This window comes from Sardina pilchardus, chromosome 24 (genome assembly GCF_963854185.1).
Source record: "Sardina pilchardus chromosome 24, fSarPil1.1, whole genome shotgun sequence".
Lineage (NCBI taxonomy): Eukaryota > Metazoa > Chordata > Actinopteri > Clupeiformes > Clupeidae > Sardina > Sardina pilchardus.
In genome coordinates, this window is record NC_085017.1 from 27,488,512 (window position 1) to 27,509,027 (window position 20,516).

The 20,516-nt window shown below is 42.4% G+C and overlaps 3 protein-coding genes across 4 annotated transcripts; 1 reads left to right on the top strand and 2 right to left on the bottom strand.

The window, feature by feature from the left end:
• Positions 1–1,310: 1,310 nt before the first annotated feature.
• rpl14 (ribosomal protein L14) lies at positions 1,311–4,590 on the bottom strand. The gene is made up of 6 exons (XM_062529191.1): positions 4,475–4,590; positions 3,602–3,703; positions 3,410–3,504; positions 2,663–2,762; positions 1,830–1,883; positions 1,311–1,409 (listed from the first exon to the last, which is right to left on the bottom strand). Exons 1-6 carry the CDS (start codon positions 4,475–4,477, stop codon positions 1,347–1,349), a joined length of 417 nt encoding a protein of 138 aa, XP_062385175.1. The 5' UTR covers positions 4,478–4,590; the 3' UTR covers positions 1,311–1,346.
• Positions 4,591–5,290: 700 nt separating this feature from the next.
• sgo1 (shugoshin 1) lies at positions 5,291–11,009 on the bottom strand. Of its 2 annotated transcripts, none has more exons than XM_062529193.1 (10): positions 10,886–11,009; positions 10,138–10,309; positions 9,820–10,001; positions 9,665–9,708; positions 9,461–9,546; positions 8,350–9,282; positions 7,994–8,191; positions 7,588–7,740; positions 7,005–7,182; positions 5,291–5,590 (listed from the first exon to the last, which is right to left on the bottom strand). In XM_062529193.1, the coding sequence occupies exons 2-10, from the start codon at positions 10,283–10,285 to the stop codon at positions 5,455–5,457; spliced, it is 2,058 nt and encodes a 685-aa protein (XP_062385177.1). In that variant the 5' UTR covers positions 10,286–10,309; positions 10,886–11,009; the 3' UTR covers positions 5,291–5,454. The 2 variants fall into 2 exon arrangements, with proteins under 2 accessions (XP_062385177.1, XP_062385176.1); XM_062529192.1 differs by having other exon boundaries at positions 7,588–7,743.
• A 1,871-nt stretch (positions 11,010–12,880) lies between these two features.
• LOC134072915 (uncharacterized) lies at positions 12,881–19,074 on the top strand. The gene is made up of 9 exons (XM_062529798.1): positions 12,881–12,983; positions 14,156–14,941; positions 15,783–15,889; positions 16,032–16,108; positions 16,670–16,779; positions 17,166–17,304; positions 17,473–17,777; positions 18,464–18,861; positions 18,955–19,074. Exons 1-8 carry the CDS (start codon positions 12,965–12,967, stop codon positions 18,850–18,852), a joined length of 1,932 nt encoding a protein of 643 aa, XP_062385782.1. The 5' UTR covers positions 12,881–12,964; the 3' UTR covers positions 18,853–18,861; positions 18,955–19,074.
• Positions 19,075–20,516: the final 1,442 nt, after the last annotated feature.

A 20,516-nucleotide genomic window follows, 5' to 3' on the forward strand; every position in this document is an offset into this window, starting at 1 on the left:
AGACCAACGATCCAGTGCGTCTTTTGGATAAGCACATTTCTGATTGGAGCCAAAGGTCCTGACAGGGAACAGAGAAGATAGATGTGCAGGTTTCCAGCCTGAGCTGCTGGGCGAAATCCAAATTCGCCGGAAGTTCAGGCAGGGTTCACCCAGCCTAGGGACATACCTCAGTATTGCCAAAAGATTAGGCCTTGTGACATTCTAAACGAAATATATCTGACTTTCATTCGGCCAGTCCCACAATATGCTGACCCAGTTGGGAGTGGATTGAGGAACTGGACAAGATCCTGCGAGATCAACATTTCCCTGAAATGTCAAACTTCATTTACTTAAATTTGCACACTTGCAGATTATAGTCATGCCATGGTGTTCTGTAAGTTCTGTAGTTTTAGCTTCCACACTCATAGGAGCAAATTATTACTTGCTGTTTTTTTCTCCTGGTCTGCTACTGTGTATTATCTGCTTGTTCATCTGCAGCAAGAGACTGAATTTGGTGAGCAGATGCAACATTTCCTACAGTACATATTACATTCTCCCCTCTCGGGTTGAGATTTTGAATGTGACTGCCTTTTGTCTTTGACAGGATCTACATCTATGGTAAAACTGCACAATAACAGACCTCTGAAGTTCACCTAAAAAAAAACCCTACCATCTTCGCCCATTTAAGGAGATTTATCATCTCCCGTGTTAAACTAACAGAGATGAAGAAATCAGAAATGCAATGTTTTATTTTACGCTTTTGTCCTCTGCCCTTGAGTGGATACTGCGACCTTTGGTACAGTAATACAGCAAACTTGGGAGTTTTGCTACCCCAGAGCTAACTTGCCATAGTTAGCTTAACACCCAGATCCTGATTTGATCAAATGGGTAGCTTTGGTTCCTTTTCCAGGCATACTACAGAGGTCTACAGGTTCCTAACGTTCAGTTCCTATAAAGTTGTAAGAGCTCCATAAATATGGAAATGTAATAAATACTTGCATTTTCTATGCAAGCATACTGGATGAAACTACAAATGTTTCCTGGAAATATGATCATTTCTGTTTGTTTTAAAATATACCTGAACTTTTTGCCTTTAATTGAATAGGACAAAAAAAGTGTCATATGTGGGAGAGAGGGGTGTAATCAGGAAATGATTGCTGGTCAGATTCTAACCTGAATCCCCGTGGGCACTTGAACCCATGGTAAGGGCATTGTGGCCTCTATACCTTTATTTTAAAAAAGGTGCAAGGATTTATTTCAAGTCAAGACAAATAACTGTACATCTACTGTCCATATACAAGTTCTGAAAACAAAGACACAAAAGACAGAGAAACATTTAAGTCTTTTTTTATTAACGTTGGAAATGCTCACTGCTTCTTAGATGCAGCCTTCTGAAGCTTCCTGACTTCAACCTTGATGATCTTGTTCCTCTGCAAACACAAAAAAAGCACAAATGTCAATGTGTATATCACAGAAAGTGCCATAAAAGGTCCAAAGAGGCAGCGAAAAAAAAGGGAGATTGATCAACTCAAATCAGTCAAACATATTGACTGCCTAATCTAATTGTAATGCATTCAGTGTAATTCTAACTGAAGAGTTTTCATAGCTTGCACACAAATTGAACTTTTGGAAAAAAGTGTTTTGCTGCTGCATCTTCATAAAAGCTTGCAAATTGTTACTAGTCTTATGCCAGGTTCACAACATACGACTTCAGGTATTTCAGTCAGCAACAACATTTCTAAAGTCCTTAGTCCAAGGTGCTCCCCTTAGTTTTGAGTCAGCCTTTCATTTTGTTGTTACAATATGGATGGATAATGGATTATATTGTTGAACAGTTCACTTGTACACACCATTTTCTTTGCCTTCATAACCTTAAAGCGGTCGAAGTCGGTCATCTTGGCCCTCTGTTGAGACACACATGAGCAAATAATCAGATATACTTCCCCTCAGTCAACCATGCAGCATTACAACCCAAAACAGTATTCCCAGATAAGGAAATGTTAACATGCCTCCAAACAATGCAAACATTGACACTTGCTGGGAACTTTAAGATCAAAGATTTAATTCATAACAAGCCAAGCATCAATTGATCTTTTCACAACTATTATGTGCATTGCTGTGGCCAAGTCTAGGGGCAAGTTTTAATCAAAATGTGTGCATCAGATTAAAATGTTAGTCGTAGATGCAATTTAGAGTGAGGGCAAAACAACAAATCAACAAGAATTAATTTTAGAAACAGTCATAGCTGTTACTATAATAGCACAAGCCAATCGGCCAATGGTATTCATAATGTCCTTTATATCCTACCACCCATAAACAGAGTGACGACAAGGACAGAGCAACATTCCAGTGAGGAGACCCCGAGTCTTTTCCAACCAGACAAAGGTTGGTTTCTCAGATTCATTAAGAAGCTCTTAAGTGCTATGAACTTCTTAGGAGCATTCTTAGAACATTCTTAGAGCGCACCTAAAGCCTACCTTACACTGACAAGATTTGGGAAAGATTTTTGAAAGATTGTAGTCTTTTGAGTAAAGCTTGAAAGAGGGGCATTAGTTAGAAGACTACAATCTTTCAAGAATCTTTCCCAAATCTTATCAGTGTAAGGTAGGCTTTAGAAGTTCTTAGCACTTAAGAGCTTCTTAACGAATCTGGGAAACCCGGCCATAGTCAGTGGGCTCATTACCTTTTGTCTGGCCTCAATCTTCTTGGCCCAGCTGCTCTCAGCCCACTTCTTGGCGACCTCTGCCTTCTCCCAGGCTGTCCTCACGTGCTTCTGGCGAGCGCTGAAACACACCATAACACAATTGAGTGCCAAACAGACAAACTGCTCTAAAATGCCACTGCATGTAGGATGGGCTATACAAACGTTACTGATGATCAACTTAATGTGTGTGTGTGTGTGTGTGTGTGTGTGTATACACACACACACAAACTATTAATAGTATAATATAGCAAATCCAACCCACAAAATATGAGCATACATCAACTGCTAGGAAGAGTTGCACACCTAATCCAAACAGATTTTTGATATGGATTGGACTATACGAGACTTGCACATCACGTGCACTATAAAATAAAAAATAAAACCTGTACAATACAGCTTTGAGTATGGAACTAAGATGCATGCGAGGGAGACTGCGCTGCTTGCTTACTTGTTTGTTTGTTTTTTGTGTATAGAATTCACAAACCAAACTCCAAATTTACCTTGTGTGTGTTACTGAAAAGCCAAGTAGTTGACAAAATGTGCTATTTAACAGTTTAACTAGCCCCGAAGGGGAAGTCACTTTAATATTGGTGGGTGGTTACTGGTTATACCTTCTACACATTCAGACAAAGCACTCCAAAATTGGTATGTTAAAAACAATATAAGTGATGTGTTGAGCCTGGAGTAAAAGTCTCTGCTGAGTGTACTCCTGTTCAAGACGCTCACCTGTGTGGGACTTTGATGACATAGTCTGTCAGCTGCATACACTTGAATGGCATGGACTGCCTCTTCACACCAGTGCATGGACCATCTACAAGGGCCTGTCAAAGACACAAATGCAGTCACAATCACATCTTAGGACTTAGGTCAACACATTTTGACTCAAGGTTTCCTATTCAAATACTTAGCTTTACTTACCCTGTTCTGGTCAATGACATCCACGATAGCCACCAGTTTACCCTCATGGGGCCCGAAGGCAACGTAGGCGACGCGGCCGATCTCAACGTAGCGCTTGAACACCTGGGGGATACAGTCTTGAGTCAGAAATGATACAAGCAACAGGAAACACTTGGCACTGTCTAACGTTACACGGAATGATGGCATGTTGAGTCCTATTGCCAACTTAAATTCAAATCTCGAACATGATCTTTTAACCATCTCACAACAACATCAACACACGCAATGTTAGACTCATGCGCACAGGATCTATGAATCTCACTTCTCAGTTACATAACATCTGTGAAAGGTACACAAATCTTCTCATCGAGCACATTAACTGATTAAGTGAATTCAGCAGTGAGTAACGTTAAAAGCTTTAAAAATATCATGTTCCACGTTAGCTTATGTCAACGTCGGCGTTAAGTTAGCGTCTGTAGTTGGCTAATGCTAACATCAGCCAATTCAATAAGACTGCCTTAATTTTCAACATTGTCATGAGTGATACATCCACAACTAGTCTTGATCCGTTTTAAAATCTATTTTAATTAAGTTCACACACCCAATTATGCCATAACAAGAGGCCGCATAGCTCAACAGAGAGGCTAGCAAATGGCTATGGCAGCAAATGGCAGTGAATGGCTAGCAGGCTACACGACCACGTTTCGGGAAGCATACAGTACTTCCAACAACTTTCCACAAATAGACCAACTATTTGGTTATTTTACCACCAATTGTACCATTTCACCGGTGTATGGGGATATACATTAACTTTATGCTCTATAGAAGAACAATAACATACTACAATTTCAATAAAACAACATAAGTTTTCGCCGTAAAATGTCGAATGCCTACCATGTCTGCAGTCCGAGATCAGAAAGAAAGAACCCGCTTCCGTTCAGCCCAGATACTCCTTCCGCTTGAAAATAGAGTTTGCGCAGTGTGCAACCAGTGGCAGTGCTGTAGCGTAGGCACGACAGCAGTGCTTTGTACACTCTGCACTAACTCAATCTAAAGTGATGTGTGGTATGGCATCATCGGTTACATCTTGAAATTATCGATTATTATTGGTCATATTTTTGTTAATTTGGTTTGATCTGTTTCCGTTAATGTTACAGCAAACGCAAGAGTTCCTCAGTACGGTTTTACTGTGACACCCTCTGCTTTATTTTCCTCTCCACGATCCGTTAACGCATCTGTTCCTATTTGATCATTTTCCCCCTTAAAGTGACTACCACTGTAGGTGATTTATTGAAATAATTCATTGAAACTGAACAAATAGGATTTTAAAATTAGCCATGATATCAGGAACACACACACACTAGCTCATTTACTGTAAATTTGGCAAGTGGCACAAACATGGCACACCATGCAGTTTAATAATGTACATGATAAAATAAAATAAAAATATCAAATGACTGAAGTCAACTCCACACATTCAAGGAGCTCAATGATACTCTTTCAACAAATGTTGAACGCAGAGATATTAAGACTTTCAAATCAAAGACACAATCCAAATCATAGAGGGCAGAGTGGTGACATTTTAATTAATGAATTGGGATAAATGCAGAGACCAAATTTCCCTCACAGGATCAAAAACTTATATATACACTTACTTATACATAAAAGACAAGAGGCATAATAAAATAACTTCACAAGTGACCTCTAATCTGATGTTTCTATCAAACTTTAATGATCATGTTATGATATCATACAAGGTAAAATGAAATTAAAATGAATCATGGTTTTCTTCAAAAGGACAGAGATAATGATAGGACAGAGATAATAAGACGGGACGAGCAAACGCTTAAGAATGCATCTACACAGAAAGACAGTCAATGGCATCCGACAAATGATTCATTATATTTCCCAAGACTGGACATCCTCTTGAGAGAGCTGCGAGGTCTTTGTTTGAAAATGGGGGAGCGGAGAAACTTTGTGTCTGTGAACTTATCACCACGTCTCAGCTTCCTGTAAAGAAGAGGTGAAAAAGGAGAGCTAGGGTCAGCATAACAACTTCAACTTCCTATTACAGTTTGGTGACCATTACAAAATTACCCCAATTATGTGTAGGAGGAAGTTAGTGCCTGTAAATGCCAAACCTAGATCAGTGACACTGCTTCTGCACTGCAGTTGTTACACAGTCTCTGCTTAAAGGAATAGTTCAGAATTTTGGACATAGGACCTCATTTCCAACTTTGCCGAGGTGATATAGGTCGGTGGGGACAGTTTTTAATCGCGTTTAACCCCTTCCTTAAGTTGCAGCGTTCCCCTTTGCTAACGCTTGTTCTGAGCTAACACATTTCAACAGTAACATCCAAAACAGTCTTACTCACTCCACAGCACACCTGAAACAAGTTAAAATGTCAGACTATCCATATACATGTCCGTGTTGATAGAATCATTTTTAAAATAAAACTAACCTTGCAACTCAATGATTTATTACATTTTGAGGGACTAGTTTCTCAATATCAATCCGCTACTGCCATACAGGGAACAAAGTAGGCTATAGCAATGCGATGCAAGGTTAGTTTTATTTATAACATTGTTCTATCAACACAGACATGTGCATCGATAGTCTGACGTTATCATTTATTTGTTTCGGGTGTTCTGTGGAGTGTTTTCAGTGGCAGGCTGGATGTTACCGTTGACTTACGTTATCTCGGCACCAAATTAGCACGAGATGAACGCTGCAACTTAAGGAAGGGCAGAAAATCACTGAAAATGGTCTCCACCAACCTATATCACCCCGAGTAAGTTGGAAATTAGGTCTTATGTCCAAAACTCCGAACTATTCCTTTAATCTACTGTCTATGGGTGCCTCTCATTCGTCTTTTAACATGAGGCACCCAATGTCAATGTGTATCCTAGCCTGGGTGTTCCCATGCTGCCTTTCGCGCGATTTGATTCACGCTGCTAGGGCAGCCTGGAAACTACGGCCCTCATTTTTGCCTCAGATAGGGGACCAATCACAGAACAGGGGGGGGGAAGCCAGACGATGATGAGCTCATGGCGGATCCAATAAACGGATCTGGGCATTTTTTAAAATACGAGGAAATGAACGCTTGGTTCCCAGTCCACGTCTCATTGAGAAGTGCTGGCGCTAGCTAGGCTATGTGTATCCACTGATTTATGACACTATTTGGAGTGCGGGTGTCAAGGTCTTGACTAAACTGAAGTTCAGCCATGTTAAGTTATGGTGGTCCAATGTAACATACCAATTGAAAGGAGATAGCAATGGAATGTCTTTACCCTAGAGAGAGATGTTTTTTTCTAGCAATTTATAATTCTTTAATCAGAGTAAGCCTTGACCGTGAATCTTTAAATTATATCCATGTACAGATCACTAGTAAATGAATGTAGAGTATATAATTGTGAAACTTACTTGCTAATTGAAGGCTCCTTGTAATCAACAGCAACAGTGCATCTGCGTTTACGGATGATGGGGGAGTGGCCAGGGAGCGGGTGGCTCTGAACAGAGGGGAGGGCTCGTCGGGCCGCTGGGGAGAGATTGGTCATGTCAGTCAGAGCTACGCCGACCGCTGACCGTACCACTGTTCCACCTGCAGAAACACAGAAGACATGCTGTAACAACCAACACCGCTCACCACATTTAACAATCAAATTGTAGGAACAAATACGAATGAATGAATAAATGAATGAATGAATTAATAAATAAATAGATAAATAAATGTGACATGAGCAAATAATCAATTGTTATAATAACTTGACATAGAAAGTTGATTAATGTAGCCGAGTAGCGATGATGAATCATTCAACTGCACTGCATTTCAACCAAGAGTTTTCAACCAGTAGTTCTTCTCGACCCACTGGTGCTCTGAAGGTATAGCAGGTGCTCCCTCACTATGCATTCACATTTTATAATGCTGTGACTTTTCCAGGTTTTCCAAGACTGTGGGAACCCTGATTTAACCATACGAATATTGATAAGAACAAACGATCCTTGCCTGCACATCTCCTGAATTTCAGTAAGGGTTTTTCTCGAGGCAGCCCCATAGACTTGCTTCGGCTTGTCAGTCCACATAACGGATCCTCAATCAACAAAAGGTCCTCTTCCGTATCAGAACACACTGGAGACCTCAGCCCTTGTCCTTCCAGGACTGCTGAAAACATACAAAAAGATAAGCAGTGATGTTTAGCACACCTAAAGCCTACCTTACACTGACAAGATTTGGGAAAGATTCTTGAAAGATTGTAGTCTTTTGGGTAAAGCTTGAATGAGGGGCATTAGTTAAAAGACTAGAATCTTTCCCAAATCTTGTCGGTGTAAGGTAAGCTGAAGGTGTAATGTTTGCATATCTGCATACTGAAATCAAGAGCCGGAAGTGTCCAAGTAGTAGGAACTACACATACCTGTATCAGTGTCTTTGCTGTACTCGGACAGGTCAAGATTCTCAGAGTAAACAAACACTGGGGAATCGGGCGGTAATTCTGTGCCAGGAGAAGGCAGAGGCTCAATTCCTGTGCCAAAGGATTCTGAGACTCGCCCGTCTTTGTCAGAGGATTCCGTCCGGTCATCAGTGATCGCTTCTGTCCTTCTGGAATCCCTCTCTAGAACATAAATGGATTTCTTAAAGAATGACCAGAACAGTAATACCTAGACTGCTACCCCCCAAAAATCAAACTGACAAAAGTGGTCTGACATGCGGTTGTAACTCCTCCAGTTTAGTATTACCATGCCCTTCAAGAGCACTTAATACATTTCTTACCTGTCTGGTGTTGGGGCTTGATGTCCGAGGAGCGACGGCGGCCAATCTTTCCTTGTTTAGCACCCTGGAGTGCAGCCCTTCTCTTTGAACGTGCCCGTCTGGGGGGACTGTGGACCTCCTGCTTCCGGCATGTTCTGCTGTTAGGAACGTACAAGCTATCATCTTCCTCATCATCCTCAGACAACGAGCTGTTAGTCTTCGGAGTGTCCTCTCGAGGTGGATCCTGAGCGGTTTCAGTCGAGCGCTGATCTGCCTTTGGGCCCGCTCTAAAAGGGGTCATGTGCACTGCTTCCTCACAGTCAAAGTCAAATGTGTCGTTCATATTCAGGGAGGAGTTGGGATTGGGGGCTTGGTGTTTCTGAGGCTGTGTGGCACGTACACCTGCACGATCCCGGCTCTTGGAGCGCGCACGAGGTCGGCTGTTCTCCCACGGCCTTTTCAGTGGAGCGGCGACCACCCTACGGGCGTGTGGGACTGTCTGTAACAGCCTCCCTCTAACCGGGCACGGGGGATCAGGGACCTGGGGGGTTTGGGGTTGGTTCCCCTCGGTAGAGAGCTGAGATGTCGGTTTAGGAGCTGCCTGTTTGCGAGCTGCCGGTTTGGGAGCCGTCTGTTTGGGAGCTGCCTGTTTTTGAGTTGCCTGTTTGGGGGGTCGCCCTCTCTTTTTGGGTGGCTCAGGGGCGTGGTGCACCTTAGTCTGTACATTACTTGGTTCAAAACAAGTTTCCATCATCTCACTGCAGTCATGAAGTCCAGCTTCTTCTTCTACGTCCTCTCGAGTTTCAACCAGCCGAGATTCCTGGTCCTCTGTAGCAGCAAGGGGTGTATTGGATGGGTCAATACATTCTGACCTCCGTCCATCAGCTTTACGTCGACGCCTTGTTCCAACTGTTGCTGGTAACTGTGGTGATATTTCATCATGACAGTGACCGCCTTGAAGGGGAAACACACACAAGTTCTTGTATTATATTCCTTGTCCTGCAAAAATCAGCTAGATACTGGTCAGATTTAGATTCAGTTACACTGGCCTACAGTCCATTTCAAGCTTAGTTCAATGGAATGTGAGTGTTCTGAAGTGAAGCTTGCTGTTAGGATGTTTTATTCCACTCACCCGTGCTGACAGCCTCAACTGGTTGTGCAGCCATTTTGTCAGGATACTCATCACCTCCTAGTCCTTTCTTAGAACCTGACAGGCCACTGCAACACACAAAGTATGGCTATGTTGAAACACCTTTTTTCACATCTCAGGTTCTACTGCTTGCTTTTTTTTATTATTTTTATGAACTATCCTGTACAAACACTGCAATGTGCTGACCTGGAAGAAGAATCCAGTCGTTGTCGTGGCTCAGGGGTGGAACTCTGTAGCAAAGGAGAAAGTCCACTACCGGTATTAACAATCAGTGGTCGAAGAAATCATCCAGATCAATCAATAATCAAAGTTACTATTACATGCAAATGATGTGTACTGACCTGCGTGGTTAAGGCAGTCCGTTTCAGTAATAACAGATGAAAGAAGAGGGCCTGCCTTTCTCTTTTCAGCTGCAGTATGACTCCCTGGGCTTGTCGCACTTTCTCTCTCTCAGCCTGAAGTGCAAGAGCCAGTGCTTTGTTGTTCACCTGCACACTCTTCAGCACAAAGGGCTTCACCTGACCTGAAGCACAGGCACACACAGGTACATCATTAGGAAGTGACGTTTTGATTATATCCACAATCACTCCATATCAGTTAATATGAAGACCATATGGTAATAATATGTGAGCTTGTGAATTCGAGGATTTGTAGCTCACTATTTGTTTTGGTTTTTGTCTTCCCTCTTTTAACCGCGCACGCGCTTTCAAGGCGTTTGTTCCTCTTCTCCTTCATCTTCTCTTTGATGTCATCCAGACTCTGCTGGAAAGACTTTTTCTGGGGCTGCGTCGCCCGCTCCCGTGCCATGATCGTGCCCAACCAGCGAGGGACCTGAAGTACAACAAAACATCAACAAAACAGTTGTTCCCAATCTCACAATCACAACTACCTCGATGCATTAAGTAATGATAACATGTTGTGAATAATACATGAACTGATCCACGCTGGGACATGGCAGTAGTAAACACATGAAGTTAACACTTCATTAAGCACATTTAGAGGACTTGTGGTTTTCGAAAGATCAGTTAAATATATGGCTAGTTGAGCAGACAACTAGTAATGTTAGCTGTTGCAGCCTGACTAACGTTAACGTTAACCGGCTAGCATAACATGGCAACATCAACATGTTAGTCATATAGCCTCGGTATTTGCTATTACCGCTAACTACTTATGTTATTATGGTGTTGATGATTTCGTTGCTAGTTCGTATGGCGTATTCCTGGCTGATTAAGGTTAATAATATAGCTGTTTAAAAAGGGCTATAGTCGTAAACAGCTAACGCTAGCAGACCTAAGATCCCGAATGTCATCAAGACATTCGCGTTACGTCGTTGGCTACCAAACATCGAGCTGATTCCCACAGAAGACAGAAACGCAAACAATTGTATTCTTTTTTTACACAACTTACCGCTTTGTTGTACAATCGATAGATTATATCTGGTCACTGCACAGCTACTCAATTTGTGAGATTGTGAATAAAATAAACAACAGGCCCTTCACCTCCTTCGATTCGCGTTGATGGCTGGCTAGCTAGCTAGCGATAGCTAAGGATTCGAATTAGGCGCAGTGTGATATCATTGGTGGATGGAGACCAGATGCAACTACGTCATTTCCAGAGTCAGAAAGCCATGAAAATTTACAGTCGGAAAAGTACTGGGCAACTCATTCCACCAACATGGAACCTGATGAAAACTGTCTAATTTGACCCAGTGTTTAGGTCGACAAAACAGACATCAGAAGACCGCAGTGGGCGGTTGTACAATTTGATCAGGGAGCAGAGCCAGTCAATGGCTAGTGATAGAACATTTAATTCTGGCCAGTGGAGAGTAGCCTAATAGGAGAGGAATTATGCAACCCGAACAGTTATAATAATAATAATAATAATAATATTGTTATTATTATTAATAATAATCGTGATAAATAATAATAATTGATACAATTGTTGTTGATGTTGTTGTTCTTGTTATTTAATGAAGCCATCTTGACCCTCAGGGCCACAGAGGATTTGCTTGTGTTGATTGTTTATTGTTTATATCGCTATTCTCATAGTCTGACCAACTTTGATTATTTGATTATTGTTTTTGTTTGTATGTCGCTTTGGACAAAGGCGTCTGCTAAAGCATAGCCATAACCATTAGACCAAACCATTCAACAAAGACAGGCCAATATTGCCAAAAGTGCTCTGACTTTTTGACCATCCTTTCAGAAGCGCTGTGATGTAACTGAAGTTCATATCTGAGTCAAGGCAGGTGAGCAAATGCTTTTGGCAATATAGTGCATACATTGACTTCATGTTCATGAATAATAATAGTTCATGAAGGTTTTAACAGCAATACTAAATTGCTCCACAATGGGTGCAAAGGAGAAGATAGGCTAGAGCTGATATGGTGGTTGGCATTGCCAGTCCATGCTGATGAATGCATCACACAGGAGTTAGTCTGGGGGGTATTCCAAGTATGTGCTTCAGTGACAAACATTGGTAAGTTAACCCAGAGTAGGTGGTAAACCTTGCATCTTGTAGGAGGTTGTTGGAATTACTCAGACCATAATAACAAGGCCACTATAATTTCTCATTTTCTTTTAAAAACAAAGCCTGCAAACTAGGCCTAATAAACAATTTGGCAAACATGACTGGCACATCTATTTGGCTATCTATCTATTCCATCAGATTTAACAATCAGATGGACGTACATTGCCGCATATAAAACGCGAGAGAGGGAGTAGCAGCAAAAACTGTCCTGTCCTGAGACACCCAGCCACTGTCCTGAGGCTGTCCTGTCCGGTTAGAAGTGTATCAAGGCACCAGTCACCTGCATGTAGGACGCAAAACGTTGCACGCCATTATGAAGCAACATTTTAAAAAGTGCACCTCATTGTTTGATCGTCCCCATAATAGTGTTGCAGATTGCAGACTGCAGATTTTATCTTGCAGTTGGTGCATACAAGTCTGGCCTACATCAAATGTAATGCCTAGCCCTAGGCCAGGGGTCAGCAACCTAGTCTTAAAAGGGACATTTTTTTTTAACAGAAATACAATTAAATCTGTCTGGGCCCACAGAATGTTTAAAAGACAGTTTAAACATATATTTCTTTATTAGCCTCATAATATACTGCATGTATGTTGTATTGTACAGTAATATTTCCACTAACTGTTATTGTGTATAGACAGCTTGAAGTTTAACAACTAATTGTTAGAACATTTTCATAACTTCCATTTTTAGAGAAAGTCAGGGAGCCACTAAAGGGCCGCATGTGGCCTTGGCCGCAGATTGCCTACCCCTGCCCTAGGCTTCCGACCCCGATTTGGCGTGCGATTAGAATAGCAGGTGGATTTGTGTCACGTGATAATGGAATGGACTACCACCGTAAATGATGTCCAATCAAGCTAATGGTCTCAGGTCTTCGCAGACTGAGAGCAAAGTACCAAAGTGTGCAGAACTTGATTGCTAGTTTAGCCTACTGCTCATGAGGACTGTTGGAGGAGGAAATGTCCATGCACGACTTCGGTAAATGAATTAACGTTTTAATGACCAAATTACTTGCATGAAGCTAATTGCATTATTGGGCTAAGTGGAAACGTTGAAGTTGGAAACTGATATAGAGCGCTACAAACAGCATAGAAAGTTTTGGTATAGTGATATGTTACAGTCGTAGTCATTGCTTGGTAGTTGATTGCCATAGCGAATTGTGTAATTGTAGGTTATTTAAGAATTAGAAACAATCATTGAACATTGGGCACACTATGCTGCTTCTGCAGAAAGACCCTAGGGTAAACACGAATTTTGGGGAACCAAATCTTGTACTTCACCGGCCTGAAGGTTTACTAGAGTTTTAGGCTTTTTAAAAGAAATATTATTATTATTTTTAAAACGTATTATTATTTTTACAAAACGTATTGAACGTGGACTCAAAAACTCGCTCAGTATAGCCTATAGGCTACACACTGTAACTAAATGCAACTTCTCAATCCATTTTCATTGAATGTAGCAAATATACATATATTTGTAGGCCTATTTAGTTTAATTAATCAGATTATCCAAATAGTGTAATAATTGGTAGGCTAACACGTTGAGGTTGAAACGTCGTGTAGCCTACACGTAGGGAAAAAAGCATAGGCCAATTATTTCTGAACTCGGTCAAAGTATTGGGGGGGAAATGGTTTCACAAACAGTAGTCCTAAACTGCGTTTTTGCATAGCCTACCCTAACGTATGAATGTGCCCATTGTTTCCACTGTCAACCCTAATTGGTAGCACCTGGCTGCCACACAATCAGTGTCACAGCGTGGTGATTCCATGATCAGGGCAGAAGCATTTAATGTGGCATAGCTCATGCTGCATAACATTCATGGGTTTCATCAGGTCCCTTTGCACAGGTGCATTAATCAAGCACCATGCAGTTTGCATTCATCATCTAGGTGTTTGATTGTACACCTGTGGAAATGGACCTTATGAAACCCATGAATAACATAGCCTATTCTCAACAACAAATGGCAACAAAATGGTGAAAAATAACAGGTGTTGGTTGGGCGTGGACAGGGATGACTACCAATGTGCCATAGCAGCCTGGCCCCATAAGCTCCATAAATGTTGGCTAGGGTTCTACAGATGGAGAATAATGATAGGCCTAGCTAGCTGCTGTTGGTCAGTTTATGTTGCTGATTTCCCTGTTGCCTTTAGGCAGTCCATTCCTGATCTGTGATGAAGAAGGAGACTATTACCAAAGAAAGCAGGAGGCAGATGAAGAGAGAGAAGACGATGAGGAGGAAAATGAGAACGATTATGCACAGCATAGCAACACCCTGACACCAGAGATGGGAAAAGCAGGGGATGGGGAGAATATGAGTGGGAGAATGACCACAAAAAACATGAGTGAAGATACAGAGGAAAACATACAGAAGAAGCATGAGGAAACGCCAGAGGTGCAAATGGTGAAGCAAGAGGAAATCAATCAGGTAGAAGAGTCAGAACAGACAGAGGTAAAGGAAGAAAGAGAGGAGAAGTGTTTGAGCAGAGGAGAGATGGAGAGGAAGATGAGTGAGGAGACAGACACTGAGGAGAGAGGAAAGGTTGGGACTGAAGATGAGGAGAGAGCGAAGGCTGACGTGACCCTAGGTGGTGTCCTGTCTGTGTGTGAGCAGTCCCTAGAGCAAAGCGTCCTGAGTGCAGGCCTGGCATTCAGACATGTCTCACAGCCCCTCCAACCTCCCGATGGCCAGCCGGAGGCACTTGCTTTGGGGAAGCACCAGACGGGCATCCTCAACTCCCAAACGCTGGAGGTGAGCACGTTGCTGCCCCCGGTGGAGGTGCAGCTGACGCAGGTGTACACCACGCGCCAGTACACACGCTTCACTGGCCACGCCCCCCCAGTGCTTCCCCTGGGCACACAGGCACACGCGCCTCCCGTTGACCACGCCATACTGGCACCTGCGCCCAAGAAGAAGACACGGACGCTGTACTCAGCAGGTGAGTGTGCCCGAGTGTGGCTTTCTCTTGACATTGCAGTATCGTCATTACGTCTTGAGATAAAGCACAGTCTGTGGGCTGCACTTGGTGAAAGTGAAATCATGTGGTGATATTTGTTCATTGAAAATGCATGGAGCTATTCTTGCGAGCTAGATAGATTAGCAAAAGCATTACAGTCTGAAGTTGACGACAGCTGGATTGAGTGAGTGCCCTTACAAACTACCATCTTCCTCATAGAGAAATAACCTGGCTGAATTTGTCATTTTTTTTTAATTCGCTTCACTTGTCCCTAACAGGAAGTGGTTGCAATGTTGAGAATAGATACGATTTAAAGCTGTGAAACTATGCGAAACTAGGTGGGCGGGTGTGAAGATGAGGCGGGCACCATCATTATCAGCTAGACCATAAGTCTCTGTGTGCCATGTTGTATGTTCTCTATTCAATTCAATTCAAATCGATTTTATTTATAGAGCGCCAAAACATTACACATGTCTCATGGCGCTTTACAGAGTGTTAAACCTTCAAAGAGAGCCCATGAGCAACAGGGGCAAGGAAAAACTCCCTAGAATTGGAGATACATATACTGTAGGAAGAAACCTCAGACAGATCCACGACTCAAGGATGACTCTATGACTTTCACTGAAGTGTAACTGTGTTTTTTTTTTTGTCTAAAGGTAAGCTGGGTGCATTCTCAAATAGTGCTTGGTACTTGTGAAAGAGTTGAGTTTTAAATGAATGCACTAGATCGAATAGGCCCTCGTGTAATGTATGATGGCCATCGGTATATACTGTATGTGCTAGGATGTGTGTGCTTGTGTGTTCTTGGCTTGCTTGTGGGTAGATCAGCTGCAGGAGTTGGAGCGTTTGTTTCAGGATGATCACTATCCTGATGGAGATCGGAGAAGGGAGATTGCTGCATCTGTTGGAGTCACACCCCAAAGGATCATGGTTAGTGATGTTTTATTTTACCTTCTACTTTTTCAACTTTTCTGGTACCTAAAGTGTACCAGACGGCAGGAACTCACACATATGCTCACAGACGTTTGAATTGTGTTTAATAGGACATATTCCTTATATCCTGTTCTTCCAGGTGTGGTTTCAGAATCGCCGCGCTAAATGGCGGAAAACAGGGAAGGGACCACTAAAGACACACAAAACCACCCAGAGGTCTGTCTCTGATACACGCACGCACGCACGCACGCACGCACGCACGCACGCACTCACACACACATATATCTGCAGAAATATCAGTAGGGTTTTCTATCACACTTCAACACATTAATGGTTAAATTCTTTTGTTTGAACATTTTTTTTATGTTTCCTTGATTTGACCAGGAGGTTCCTATGATGCAATATCTCTTGTGTCAGGGAGTGTATTAAAATGAGAAGCAAAATTGTTCATATAAAAGTACAGTTAATTACGTGAGTTTTGGTGCTGCTTAGTGCTTAGATCACTTTACTAACATAATGTAATTTCCTGTGTATTAGCCGCATTGTGTATAAGCCGCAGGACAGTGTTCAATGCAAGTTAAAAGAAACAAAACCATGTTAGTACCATATCAACTGCCGCCGTATATTAACCTCATAGCTGCAGAAATTTAGCCAAATCAATGCATGAGCTGCGGCTAATAGTCAGGAAATTACAGTAGAGCATCAGTGGCATGAACCGGACCGGTCACATCGATGACTTGGCGTGTGCCTAACGTGTGCATTTGTGTGTGCCTCCAGAACGTCGTACTTTTCCGGCACTGTTCCGCCAGTGCTCCCCCAGCCCCCCCCACACACACAGACCCTCCCACCCTACAGCTCCCTCATTGGTAGCTTGAGCAGCCCAGCAGGTAAGGCCCATGTCAGTCTAACGTGTTTATTGAACAAGACCATTTAAATCAAATTGAAGGGTGGGTGTTTGTGTTTGTTATTGTGGAAAAGTATGTGCACATCCCAGGTCAAGGTGCAGAACAAGGGTAAATCATAAAAATGGAAAAAAGTTCGCACACTTGAAATCCTTCTTTTTTACTTTTATTTTCTCTAGCACAGAAAAACGTTTCGACCGTGTGGTCTTCTTCAGATTCCTAGGATTCCTTCAGATTCCTTCAGATTCCTAGGAATCTGAAGAAGACCACACGGTCGAAACGTTTTTCTGTGCTAGAGAAAATAAAAGTAAAAAAGAAGGATTTCAAGTGTGCGAACTTTTTTCCATTTGGGTGTTTGTGTTTCTCCTTAGCATGCGTTGGACAGGTGTATGTATCCCAGGAAGGAGGCCCTCTCCCCATGCACAGTCCCCCTCCACTGCGCAGAGCTTCTCTGTCTCTCTCTCTCGACCCTAATCAGCATATAGTCAACCTGCCTACTGTTGACACCTGGTGAGACCAACACATTTAAGGTCTTTTTTTTAATCCCCAGTAGGGAAAACATAATGTCTTGGATGTCTTCTTCTCTTTACATGTGTTATGCGAGTTACACTAGTTTGTGCAGTTTTTATACAGTGTTTGTGTTTCATTGTCTCATGGTTGTTGTTTGTTGGGTTGTAGGAGCAATTACACTGACCTGTCCACATTGAAGATGGACCCCCAGCACCATGTTGTGTTTGTGCCCATGTCAAACACAATGCACTATCCATCAAAAGCACACACTAACACGCAGCCCATGCAACACAACACAAACACACTCAATCAGCAGTATCTCTCCAATCTCCCCTACATGAATCCCGCGTACATCAACAATGGCCCGCCCCACGCAGGCCACACCCACACTCCTACCCACATGACATACGGCCTGCCATCGACCAACAGTCTGGTGCCTGCCTGCTGTCAACAGAATAATCAGATGCATCAGGGTAAATATACACCCACATGGCAGTGACCAAAGAGTAACCAAGTTTTAGGATTTTGAAAAAATTCCCAGAGAAACATGAAAACACTTGAATTTCCCCTTAGGGATCAATAAAGTATATCTATCTATCTATCTATCTATCTATCTATCTATCTATCTATCTATCTATCTATCTATCTATCTATCTCTATCTATCTATCTATCTATCTAATCATGTGGCATTTAAGATGTCAAGACTGTGTAGTTTACCACAGAGCGGTAGATAAAACAGAGTGGCGACACTCCCATAGACCTCCATAGGAAAAAATGGCAGCGCTTTTTCCAGGCTATTTCCTCGTTATGGGGCTTTTGGAACTGTTTACAGCCAATCTCTTGGTCAGTAGTCAATGAGTTAATTGATTACAGCTTCCAGCATCAGAAGTACATCCCACCCTCCTGCGATTCAGCCATTCAGCACAGGTTTTTTTGGAACTGTTGATCGTGGCGGCAACATCAAAGAGTGTCGCAACTCTCTCTATCTATGGCTCTGGTTTACCAGTAGTACCCCCCCCCCCCCCCAAACTGCCTCAAGCACAGTCTTGTTGAAAGGAAGTTTTGTTGAGAAATTACTACCCATTGTAATTTGTTGTTGTGTTGTGCCTGTGCCTGTTTCCCTGTGTGTGTGTGTGTGTGTGTGTGTGTGTGTACCAGTGCAGTCACGTCTGTGCTCCAGTGAGCAGGCCCCACCCCAGCCTGGGACGTTTCAGGGGCCTGGACGCGTCTCCCTTCACCTGCAGCCTCAATCCCACTACATCAGCTCACCCCTCCCTCACACACACACACACACTCACGCAAACACACTCTTCCCACTCCACACCCCTCTGACCAAAGATAGCAACCCTCTCAACTCCGTAACCATGGGGACCCAGCCAGGGCCCTCGCAGACCGTGCCCAGCAGGAAAGAGTCCGACACGCACACACACTCTGACATGCACAGTCACACACACTCTGACATGCACAGTCACACACACTCTGACATACAGATTCACACACACTCTGACATGCCGTTCCACTGTGACTTCTCCCCCATCATCCTGTAGCTGTCAAAGGTACAGTACCACCAACATGTCAGTCAAAAGTTACATGAAATGTGTGGTCATGTGATGATATCGTCTCCATTTATTTACTTTCTTATTTCTTAGGTGTTTCAACATTGACAGAGAAGCTTGGCACTTGACTAACACTTTTTGAGATTGTGTTTTTGTATATAGAGATATTTTTGTTTATTTAAAAACAAACAAAGTGAATGTTGAAAATGCTGAGCTTTATTAAAATGTTGGTATAGTTTGCATGGGTGTCTGTCTTACTCTTTCAGTCAACAGCGCATCCCTTGAGTATCAACCATGTTGTCAACATAACCAATCACACCCACCCTCATGACAAATTATAAGTGCTATGCTAGTCATCTTCTGTTCAGGATTGTTTCACCAGGTTTGGTTCACAGTTGGCTGGCCAATTGAATTGTGAGTATGAGCTTTTTCTAAAGAAATGTATTTACCATCAAACGATAAGACTTACCTTGGACAGCCAATAAACTATTAATGTAGTCAGTGTTTTCACTTAAAACAATGTTTAGAAAACACACATCATTGTGAGGAAAAAAGGGTTGAGTATAATGTAGAAGCTGCATGTAAGGCAATGTATAGTCAAGACCACCAGAGGGTGCCAACTAGAAGCCAGAGGCCTTCACCAATTTATGGAATTCTCTGACTTCTCACCCTCCATACAGTCTCACTTAGCCTAGAAATCTAGACGCACCCTAGCGGCAAAAAATATGTATAGTTTGGCTTGCCAGGCTAAGTCTCACTTGGAGATTACAACTAACTCATAAACCACTAAATAGAGTCTTGTGTATGTCAATGACTGATTTACATCATGAGCACCCACCATCCCAAAACATGTCCCCTTGTCAGAAATGAACGCCCTGAAGCAGCATATCTCTGAGTAGCACAGCATACTGTATAATCGCAGAAAAACGCCATCGAGGTCTTCTCAGAAGACCTAACCATTTTCATGAGGAAGAAACAATAAGGCACTCACACTAGTTAATTGTTCAACTATTGTCTATTGGTTTTCCCAATCGCTTTTCAATATATTCAAGTGGCCATTAGCCAACACAACAAGTAAGAGGTTAGGAGAGATGGGTTTTTATCCAATCATATCTTTGTAAAGCATGAGTCTGAACTCTGACCTCACAGCCTTCACTGCATCCTCAGCAGGCCATGACCATGAATAAAAAATCTTCTTTTGACAGACATATCATGATCAGCCAAATTGTTCTTTTTGCGAATATCATTGACCAAGGCCTTTGCAGGTCTCTTGGTTTGTTTGGTGAAACCTGACTGTAGCCTAATGCTGTAAGGTAAGTTCTCCACTTCACTTATGATATAGCTATTGTTGACCAAGACACAATCACATGGATCTCATCACAGTGCCATTGTTGTTGGCTGTTATGTGAGTGAGGAGGGTATCCACCTCTTTCCTTAACCCGGAAATATGTATCGTTGCGATGGTTACGATACTGTTTTCAACTTCCGTTCATTCTGTTAACATGTGCGTTCTCCATAGCAAACTAGATTATGCCTCAACTTAGATTTCTTTCGAAATGTTGACAATTCTGCCCTCAGCATGTATATACTGCATCACATATAACCGATATAAAATAGAAAAGTTGCCTTTTATATGCGTTATGATATGTTAAGCA